Raw genomic sequence first — 11174 nt, 5'->3', positions numbered from 1 at the left:
TAGGAGTCAATGTGTGCGTCTGTGTACATGTACATAACATATTTGTGTGTGTATTGTTTACAGCAAAGCACTGTTGCCATTGACCAGTTTGCATGCATGCTTATGCAAACATCAACTTTTGGAATTGCAATTTTTCATGGTCCAAATGGCAGAAACAAATACTGAATAACAATTTCTAGCTCATTTACTTGTAACATCCCATTTTATATAATAATTTTAGGATATTTCATCAAAATTTTAAACAATCATTAGGCCTTTTTGTCTAATAACTGCAATTGGTCCAAACATAGCACACAAACGTTTACTAGGCAACTCTGTCTTGTGAGAGAGCGATCAGCTGTACGTTCTTACGGAAAAAATCAAAATTGTTTTGATTTCTACTTTCCGGGCTACGTACGTACGGGCGTTACACGTCGGTGAGTTTTCGTTTACATTGCACACTCATAAGATAGGTCGTGTCAGCTGACACGTTTTTGGTACGTACGTTCTTGACTAACTGCCGCATTATGCGTCGTACGAAGCACGTTTGACCGAACTCTCAAGCCCGTAGGAATCAATGTGTGCGTCTGTGTACATGTACATAACATAACTGCCGCATTACTCACGAACGTACGTACGAAAAACGTGTCAGCTGATACGACCTATCTTATGTGTGTACAATGTAAACAAAAACTCACCGACGTGCAACGCCCGTACGTATGTAGCCCGGAACGTAGAAATCAAAACAATTTGGATTTTTCCGTAAGAACGTGTCAGCTGATCGCTCTCTCACTAGACAGAGTTGCCTAGAAAATTTTTGTGCGCTAATTTTTGACCGTTTGCAGTTTTATGCAAAAACACCTAATTAAAGTGTAAAAAATTGTGAAAATAATTCGAAATAATTATGTAAAGGTGTAGATTATAAATATGTAATCTGTTTATATTTATTTAATATTAATTCCAGCCTTTTACAACATCAAAAACTAAATTGGAAAAAGTTGATGTTTCCATAAGCATGCATGCAAAATGGGCAATGGCAACAGTGCTTATCTGTAAACAATACACAAACAAATATGTTATGTACATGTACACAGACGCACACATTGATTCCTACGGGCTTGAGAGTTCGGTCAAACGTGCTTCGTACGACAAACGTCCGTAAGTACGGCACACGTCGGTGGGTAACTGCCGCATTATTTGTGTGTGTATTGTTTACAGATAAGCACTGTTGCCATTGACCATTTTGCATGCATGCTTATGGAAACATCAACTTTTTCCAATTTAATTTTTGATATTGTAAAAGACTGGAATTAGGTAGGTAGGTTGAACTGGCCGGTCCATGAGGACCTCACATAGACTGATTGAGTCCGTAGTGTTACCAGAAGTTTGTTTTAACGACCAAACTGAAAAACCCTATCAAAAACCAGGACCTATGTTATAAAATAACTCCGTCCTCTTGGCAAATACTAGAAGCTTCCTAGGACTTAAGCCACTTGCTGCTTCTAAATCTGACAGCTGTATCACTCCTAATAGCTGGAGTCTTAGCCTGGCAAGTGCAGGGCACGAGCACAGAACGTGCTCGATCGTTTCCTCCTCCAACCCGCACTTCCTACACCTGCTATCACTGACCAAGCCTAATTTAAAGGCATGTGACGCCAGAAGGCAGTGTCCAGTCAGAATACCCGTCATGAGTCTACAGTCCTCTCTTTTTAATGAAAGAAGCAACTGTGTTAGTCTAAGGTTGTAAGACCTACACATAATCTTCGACACTTTACAGCCCCGCGCTTGAACCCACGCCTTTTCTGCTTGGTGGATCATGTGCACCTCTCGCCTTCGCTTAATCTCGCCCAATCTAATTGGGACGTCTACGGAGCAAGCTTCAAGGGATGCGCCCTTTTTAGCTAATTCGTCCGCTTTTTCATTCCCATCTATTCCAATATGCCCTGGGACCCAATATAGCTGTATGCTTCTCCCTGTCCCGATTCTCTCCAGAGACTGCTTACACTGTAACACGCATTTAGATGCTGTGCTATGCGAGATTATTGCCTTAATTGCTGCTTGACTGTCAATATAAAAGTTAACACGGTTGCAGCTTAAGCTATTCTCTTCCAGGGTTTCTACTGCTTTGGTTACGGCTAATATTTCCGCTTGGAAAACGCTACAGTAATCCGGCAGCCTGTAGGATCTGCTTAATTCCGGATCAGCGCAGTATACCGCAGACCCTACTCCTTCCACTATTTTGGAACCATCGGTGTACACATGTATCGCCTCGTCCGCCATTTGCGCACCCTTGCGCCAACCGTCCACCTCTATTGTGGCCTTGAGATCTCCCTCAAAGTGCAGGTAGGGAATCATGTAGTCTGTTCGTCTTGTGACTGAGGACGCTATACTACTATGGCCATATGGTCGGCGCTCAAGCTGCCCCGAAGCATCGAGCCTGGTTGCGGTCGTTAACGCTTTGTTCTTTGCTACCAGGTCTACTGGTGGAATGTGCAGAATGGCATACAGTGCAGCCGTCGGGGTTGTTTTCAGGGCTCCCGTAATGCAAAGCATCGATAGTCTGCATACCCCCTCTAATTTTTTAAGGTATGTTGTTTTTTGTGTGGCTTTTCACCAAACAAGAACTCCATAGTATAGAATAGGGCTTACAATCGCTGTAAAAACCCAATGAGAAAGAGAGGGCGATAGGCCCCACGTACACCCCAGCATTCTTTTACATGCATAGAGTGCCGTTGAGGCCTTCTTGACCCTCTCCTCCACGTTGAGCTTCCATGGCAGCTTACTGTCTAGGATGATTCCTAGATATTTTGTGCAAGGTTTCTCCTGTAAGGTCACCGCTCCTAACTTAGGCCTGGTCCAATTTGGGACCTTGTACCTCTTTGTAAACAAGACCATATCCGTCTTCTCCGCATTGACTTTCAGCCCGACATTAGATGCCCAGGTATGAATATCCCAAAGCGCCCGATCCATCAAAGAACTAATCGTTGGAAGGCATTTTTTACTTATGACAATTGCAACGCCATCTGCGTAAGCCGTAAGTTTTACGGGTCCCTCATCGAATTGCCTGAGCAGTTGATTGATGACCAGTGTCCACAGCAGAGGTGATAGCACCCCTCCCTGCGGCGTGCCCCTGTCCACTGATTTCGTGGCCTCGTACAATCCCCATTGTGATGTAATCTTTCTGCAATTTAACATGCAGCCGATCCATCTGATTAAGGCAGGATGTACTTTAATGTAATTAAGACCATCCATAATCGCCCATTTTGCAACATTATTGAAAGCCCCGGCAATGTCCAAGAAGACTCCTAGAGCATACTCCTTATATTCCAAGGATTTCTCTATGCTTATTACCACCCTATGCAATGCGGTGTCTACCGACTTGCCTTTGGTGTACGCATGCTGTGTTGTGGAGAGCAGCTTTTCATCCACGTTGGACTTTATGTACACATCTATCAGCCTCTCAAAGGTTTTGAGCAGAAATGATGTTAAGCTAATCGGTCTATAGTCTTTGGGATACACGTGACCGATCTTCCCCGCCTTTGGTAGAAAAGCTACACGAGCAGTTCTCCAAGAGTGCGGTCCTTGATTCAGTCTTATGCACCCATCGAATAATATTTTAAGCCATTCCACGACCGCCCTACTTGAGACTTGTAGCATGGCCGGGAATATACCATCTGGGCCCGGCGATTTAAACTTAGAAAACGTCTTCACTGCCCACTCGATCTTGGTATCGGTCACCAAGCCCGGCACCACTAGCTCCGTGATCGAAGTGTGAGTGATGTCTGCTGGTTCTTCTAAACCGTCTCCCGATGGGAAATGTGTATCGAGAAGCACCTCAAGGGATTCCTCACTATCACGTGACCATTCCCCGTTCTCTTTCTTTATTAGTCCCTGGACTATGTTTCCCTTTGCTAGGACTTTTTTCAACCGTGCTGTTTCACTGGAGCACTCTTCTTCTAAACCGTCTCCCGATGGGAAATGTGTATCGAGAAGCACCTCAAGGGATTCCTCACTATCACGTGACCATTCCCCGTTCTCTTTCTTTATTAGTCCCTGGACTATGTTTCCCTTTGCTAGGACTTTTTTCAACCGTGCTGTTTCACTGGAGCACTCTATGTCCGTACAGAAACTTTTCCATGAGTTTCTCTTCGCCCTGGTAATTTCACGCTTGTAGATCCTCAGTAGATCCCTGTACTCGTCCAGACACGCTTCGCTTACCGCGGTCTTTGCGAGTTTAAACATTTCTTTTACCTGTCTTCTTAGAAGACTCAGCTCATTGCTCCACCATGGCGGCTTTGCTTTTCCTCTGAATCTTCCCTTAAGGCAATGCAAAAATTGTGGAAGACTTGGACATACACAATTTTCGTGTAAATCAAGAAAACGCTGTCTAAAATGTGGTAGACAAGACTGTAATGACTCCCAATGTAATCAATGCTGTCTTCTTTGTGGTGATGCTGATCATTCGGCAGAGGCCAAAAACAAATGCCGTATCTGGGAAAAAGAAAAAGAAATTAACTTTGTTAAGGCAGTCCGCAAACTCTCCAGGAGAGAAGTCCTGGACACGTATTTCAATAACGATAACCGTTTTAGTATTTTGCAGTGTGATGATGATGAGTTCCCTGCTCTCCCTAATGAGACCGATAATAGCAGAGATAGAATTAAAGAAGTGAACAGCAAAATCCGTAAGGTAAGATATAACAATGTTGCCAAAAGAGCAATTAGGGATGATGCTCGTTCTGTCCCTAAGAACACACCATCATACGTTAGAAAAAGTCATCAGTCCACTTCTGTGCTGGATTCCCCAGGATATCTTAAAAACAAAGTTTCAGAATTAGAAAAAATTGTATCTGAACTTTTCAAAGTTTTTTCCAACAACATTTCCAATTCACAAATAGGGTCGATTCAAGACCGTATTAGCGCAATCAAACAACAATATCAGATGACGTTGATCGAAGATGACGTCAGGCTTATTAACGAGAACAGCCCTCAACCCCCCTTAGCATCAGTATGAAGGTGCTCCATTTCAATTGTCAATCTTTAAAATCCAACTGTAACTATATAGAGTTTTATCTAAACAATTATAATTTTTTTTTTTTTTTTCCTTTTTTTCCAACTATGATGTATTAATCATACGTACAACAAATATTCGTCCTAATCTAACTGTTTGCGCCACATATTTCCCACCCAACTTACCCGTTGGTAGCTTCAATGATGAAATAGAGCGTATTCTTTCTTTTCTAGAAAACTGCAACAATGTCTTGTTGTTGGGTGATTTTAACGCCAGAGCAAGGGCATGGGGAGATCGGCTTAATTCAAGCAGAGGGAATAATCTTGTGAGAGAATAATCCAAAATCACAATCTCAGGCCTCTCAATGACGGCTCCATCACATATAAAAGAGAGCTGAATTCAAATGAAGGATCTGTTTTGGATCTATCGTTTACAAACTCTTCCTTATCATTTAAATGGAAAGTTGACCCTTGTAGGTTGGGTGGCAGTCATCATTTTCCGATTATCATAGAGTCGGTAAATGTTGAAATCCCTTTAACTAGTAAATTTCTTTCTCAAAAAAACTCCTAAATAATCTCCAAAATTTAGAATTTGAACCAGATATAAATGAGATACACCTAAGAATAGATGATGAAATTAACTCAGCTACTCATGCTATCAGTCATAATAGGCAGCCAAAATCATGGTGGAATGATGACTTATCCAAAAACTTTAGATTTCTTAGAATTGCTTACCACAAATGTAGGATCACCCCATCACCTGAAAACTTTGAAGAACTTATTACCATTAAGAAAAACTGGAAAAAGAAAATTAAAAATGCCAAAAGGAAAAACTTTGAAGATAGAATTGCATTGTTAAATGAAGAACCCTCCAGTAAACAAGCATGGAAATTTGTAAAAGCGTTAAGAGGTGACTTCAAACATAATGGACGTGGTATGTGGTCCAATGACAACGACCAAAAATTTCTTGAATTGATTAAAAACGAAGTACCTAGCAACGAGGCACAATGGAGCCTTAATAGACAAATTAACAATAACAATGATCTTGAGATCACATTTGAAGAACTACATGATACTATTAAAAAGAAGAGCAACAATTCTGCTGGTGGTGTTGACAAAATCACATATAAAATGCTTAAAGCTCTTCCTGGTCTTTCCCTGAATAACATACGGTCAGCTTTAAATAATTGCTTTTTAAACAATCAAATTCCTGAGAGGTGGCGTGATATTAAAATAGTACCAATCCCTAAAAAGGACAAAAGTTTAGAAGATTTCAGAAATTTTAGACCAATTGCTCTGATCCCTGTTTTTTTAAAATGTATAAATTTAGTTATTAAAGAACGCATCACCAACTGCGAATCTGTAAACTTGGCTTTGCCTAACAACTCATTTGCCTACAGGAAAAATAGGTCTGTTCCCATCTGTATCAATTATATCCTCCATCATACAACTGTTCTCAAAAATCAAGGATTCAAGGTTATCTTATGTTCCACAGACATAAGCAATGCATATAATTGTGTGAGCGTACGCAAACTGATCGACATGTTGGATTCCTTGGGTATTGAAGAAACCTACAAAGAGTGGATTGCAAATTTCCTGAGTCTTAGAAAGTTATGTTTGGGTAAGGAGAAAATAGAAGTCACCAATGGTCTGCCTCAAGGTAGTTGTCTTTCCCCACTTCTCTTTAATATATACACGTCTGGACTACACAGCATTGAAGATAACAAAACAAAAATCCTTCAATATGCTGATGATTTTCTTATTATGTCTTATGATAAATGTTTAGTAAATGCAACGTTAAATTTACAACAAAAAATTGATGATTTTTCTAGCAAATGTCAGGATATCAACCTTTCTTTTAATGCAGATAAAACTAAAATTCTGTATCTTTCTAGATCAAATAATTTAAACATTCAAATTCTTACTCAAGGTAACCTAATACAAGAAGTCAGGGCTCTTCGTTTTCTAGGCAGAACAATTAACTCGTCTCTGACGGTCAGTGAGCATTACAATAATGTAATCAAAGCATCTCACAAAAATGTCAATCTATTTAAATGTCTTACCACCATCAAGGCTGGATTACACCCCCAAGTTGCCCTCAAATTTTATAGATCATTTGTAAGATCTAAAATTGAGTACTGTAGAACTTCAACATACAACTGTCCAAAAACAACAAATTCAAAAATACAAGTTTATCAGAATAACTTTTTAAGACGATGTCTTGGCTTGACTCCGTCTACACCTATTCCACTAATTTATGCGTTAGCTAATGAGCTACCCCCAGAAAGTAGAGCTAAGTGGTTATCTGCCAAAGAAGTTACAAAAGTTCTATGTCATGATGAATCATTCAAAGATTTACTATACAAATATTCTAATATTAATACTAGTTATGGAAAAATATTCTCTGAGTTCAAAGAGGTGTATGACAGATTGTGTGAAGTGAATAGCTATGTCCACTCGCCCAATTTGCGCATCATCACAATATGATAAAAAAAATAACATACCTACAGAAGCCATTAAAGCTATATACACACATATACTTAATAAATATATACACAACAACCATAAAATCTTCTTTACAGATGCGTCTGTAAATGACAACGGTACTGGGTGCGGCATTTACAATTTCTCTAACAAAAATGACTACATGTTTAAAATCAATTTCAAAACTTCTTCCACATTTGCCGAACTTCATGCCATTAAACACGCCCTAGAGATAGCTGCTAACCTTAACTACAACAAAATTACAATCTTCACGGATAGCATGTCTTCGTGCTGTCTTCTTGAACAAAAAAGTACCATAAACTCATGTGTTGTGGACATACACAACATCATTAGCAACGGAAATTTTGAGGAAGTGGTTATCATCTGGACTCCAGGTCATTCTGGAATCACAGGTAATGAGCACGTGGACCATTTAGCGAAAGAAGCTACATTGTGTGAAAATGTTGACGTCAAGTTGACTATTGATGAAGCGTTAAGACACATTAAAAACCAAATTTTTGGAGATTGGTTCTTAGAATTCAAGAACTTCTCCAACAATAAACTTAACACTTTAGACTACATTTATACTCATACTCATGTCAAGCCATGGTTCAAAAAATGCACTCTATCTGCTCGACAAATTAAAATACTTAACAGAATCATTGTAGGTTACACCTATGATGCTGCCTATCTACATAAAATTAAAATTCGCAATAATAATACATGCATTTGTGGCCAAACAGACAATTTTTTTCACAAAGTTTTTGAATGCCACATGCACAACAACGCTAGAGAGGATTTTGAAATTTTTAATAATAATCATAATTTTAAGGAAATATTTCACAACATGGATATCAGCAAAATAACACAACTATCAGATTTTTTAATTAAAATTGAAGCTAATTTTTAAGCTTTTAAATTGTATTTTGATTTGGTGCGGTTTTATACCGTCCACCGCGCTAAATATTCGTTTAAGTAAAAAAGAACACACGCAAAAGCACATGTCAATATTGGTTTGATCACTGGCATGTCAAGCAAGTTGACAACACATCCGAATTAGCTTAATCATACGATACATACTGAAAGAACATCAAGCACTACAAGAAGTGCTAGGAGATTTATCACGAAAAAGGAGGGATAACATGGCTGTGTTGGAGCACTGCTCCTTGCCATCTATTTTAAACCACAAAAAAAAAAAAATACAATGGAAAATAAACGCTTCTGGTGCGAGCTTTTCGACTTTACTGTAAATTACCAGCACTGTGGAAAATAAATAGTGTTTTTTTTTATAAAATAAGTGTCTTTTTTATACAATTAAAACACATCTTTCATTTGTTGCGCTACATTAAAAATGAATATTGCGCAGTGTTTTTGAGCCGTGTATGTCAAAATTTTCATTTGTACAAATTCCGTCGTTTTATATTTGTGCATGGCTTTTGTGTCATGTATGGGCCGTCTTACTGTCTGCAAAGAGGACAAAACGACGGAAAAGTCGCATGCATTCGGGCCTTAAATAAACCCCACGTCCGAACACTGGCTGTCGCCGAAATGTCAGCTGTCGATAACGAATTTGGCATTTTCATTTTCGTAGGGTCTGTGTTCCTGTTTTATTTCTTTGCCGTAATCAAATAAATTGCACTTGATATCGCGTTTTTCTCCCTCCACACTGTACACAAGCAAATAAGCAGCCAACCCCTGTTGTAGACTTGGTAACGTTTTACAAGACGGTGCACCACCTAATTTTTATCGAAAATTATCAAAGGTAGTATCAAGTAAGAGGTGTCATGGCCTACGTCCAAAATATAGTCAGGTGCTCCATGAAAGCGTTAACGCGTAATACTACAATAGTTTCAACAAAAAATCTAAGCAATATCAGTCACCGCCAACGATATGGGAAAATAAATTCACCGAGTGAGCAGTTACTGCGTACATTTTCAGTTGGCACAGTTTTGCAAGAAGAGTAAGTGAAGCAATAAACTACATATGAATGACGGTTTTTAATTGATTATTTATTAGTGTACGTGTAACCTTTTTGCGAGCAAATGGAGAAAAAATCCAGGCTAAAGGAAAAGTGGGTGATACACTATTGGATGTTGTCGTCAACAGCCACATCGATTTGGATGGCTTTGGCGCATGCGAGGGTACTTTGACATGTTCAACTTGCCACTTAATATTCAAAGCTGAGGATTTCGAAAAACTGCCAGATAAAGCTAGTGATGAAGAACTAGACATGTTAGATTTAGCCTATGAACTTACAGATACTTCACGTTTGGGTTGCCAAATTACTCTTACAAAGGATATGGACGGATTGGAAGTTAAAGTACCTGCAACAATTAATGATGTACGCAGTGCGTAACATTTATTGGATTAGAACATTAAATACTTTTAAGCGTTAAAAAGATAAAGTAAGCAATATGAGTTACTATATAAAAAGAAATGAAACTAAGTTCAATATGTATTGATCGATAAATTATTTATACACTTTTGGCATAGTAAAGAAGTTTGTGTTCACTGCGCCTACGTCAAATAACTTGGTTTTTTGTTGTTGTAGCGATTTGTCGGGATGTTGGTTACACAAATGAATATTTTGCAAGTGCATGTGTATTACATGTAAATATATACACATATGTACATACAAACGTGTAGATATATTTAATTTAGTAGTTAAAAATCTTACCAATTGCTTTTTAATAAGAACAAAACAATGCAAAATAAAATTTGCAATTTTAGCAGAATTTTATAGTTATCAATTAAATGTACATTAATAATAAAAAATAGAGCTTCTACAAAAGTTGAACTGTATATTATATTCCATTGCCAGTCTTAACAGTAAGTTTTTGGTATGCATGCCCATTGCATGTAATCAACAACCTCTTGAGAGAAATTAATCTACATATGTATGTGACCACGTTTTAAGAGATTCTCTATGTATTCGGTTGATATACATTTGTGTAAAGTACATACATACATATTAAATATTAGTGCGACAGGAAAGCTTTGTTCCTTGTTTTGCTGTTTGACAATGATAATCGAAAAGCTCGCATGCATTTTCCTTTCGCAAATTTTTATAAAATACCCTTTGTGTTTGAGATAATACTTATCGATAAGGTAGTAATTTTTTTATACTCAGCTGAGCACAGCTCATAGAGTATATTAATTTTTTCGCATAACGGTAATCCGTAACGGCATAAACTAATCGAGATAGATATAGACTTCTATATATCAAAATGATCTGGGCGAAAAAAGAAATTCATTTAGCCATGTCCGTCCGTAAACACGATAACTTGACTAAATTTTGAGGTATCTTAATGAAATTTGGTACGTAAGTTCCTGGGCACTCATCTTATATCGCTATTTAAAATGAACGAAATCGGAATGCAACCACGCTCACTTTTTCGATATCGAAAATTTCGAAAAACCGGAAAAGTGCGATAGTTCATTACCAAAGACGGATAAAGCGATGAAACATGGTAGGTGGGTTGGCCTTACGACGCAGAATAGAAAATTAGTAAAATTTTGGAAAATGGGTATGGCACCGCCCACTTTAAAAAGAAGGTTATTTAAAAGTTTTGCAAGCTGTAATTTTGCAGTAGTTGAAGATATCATGATGAAATTTGGCAGGAACGTTATTCCAATTAATCCAATTATTCCAAAAATTGGATGACGAACACGCCCACTCTAAAAAAAAAATATTTTTTTAAGTC

General features: G+C 38.2%; 2 protein-coding genes across 2 annotated transcripts in view; one reads left to right on the top strand and one right to left on the bottom strand.

Moving 5' to 3' along the window:
* The window catches only part of LOC137253109 (uncharacterized), a 486773-nt gene that overhangs the window by 270029 nt on the left and 205570 nt on the right, over nucleotides 1-11174 (bottom strand). The gene's annotated exons all lie outside the window — the stretch shown is intronic.
* Nucleotides 8997-10261, top strand: Fdx2 (Ferredoxin 2). The gene is made up of 2 exons (XM_067789470.1): nucleotides 8997-9430; nucleotides 9487-10261. The coding sequence occupies exons 1-2, from the start codon at nucleotides 9255-9257 to the stop codon at nucleotides 9824-9826; spliced, it is 516 nt and encodes a 171-aa protein (XP_067645571.1). The 5' UTR covers nucleotides 8997-9254; the 3' UTR covers nucleotides 9827-10261.

Source organism: Eurosta solidaginis, chromosome 5, assembly GCF_040869045.1.
Source record: "Eurosta solidaginis isolate ZX-2024a chromosome 5, ASM4086904v1, whole genome shotgun sequence".
Classification (NCBI taxonomy): domain Eukaryota; kingdom Metazoa; phylum Arthropoda; class Insecta; order Diptera; family Tephritidae; genus Eurosta; species Eurosta solidaginis.
Note: the sequence above shows the minus strand (reverse complement) of the source record. Positions and strands in the feature narration are given on the sequence as shown.

Bases quoted from the DNA above. Each gene is read 5' to 3' on its own strand.
- Fdx2 (XM_067789470.1), top strand. From the start codon at position 9,255: ATGGCCTACGTCCAAAATATAGTCAGGTGCTCCATGAAAGCGTTAACG. The intron at 9,431-9,486 runs GTAAGTGAAGCA...ATTATTTATTAG, and splicing joins GGCACAGTTTTGCAAGAAGA to TGTACGTGTAACCTTTTTGC.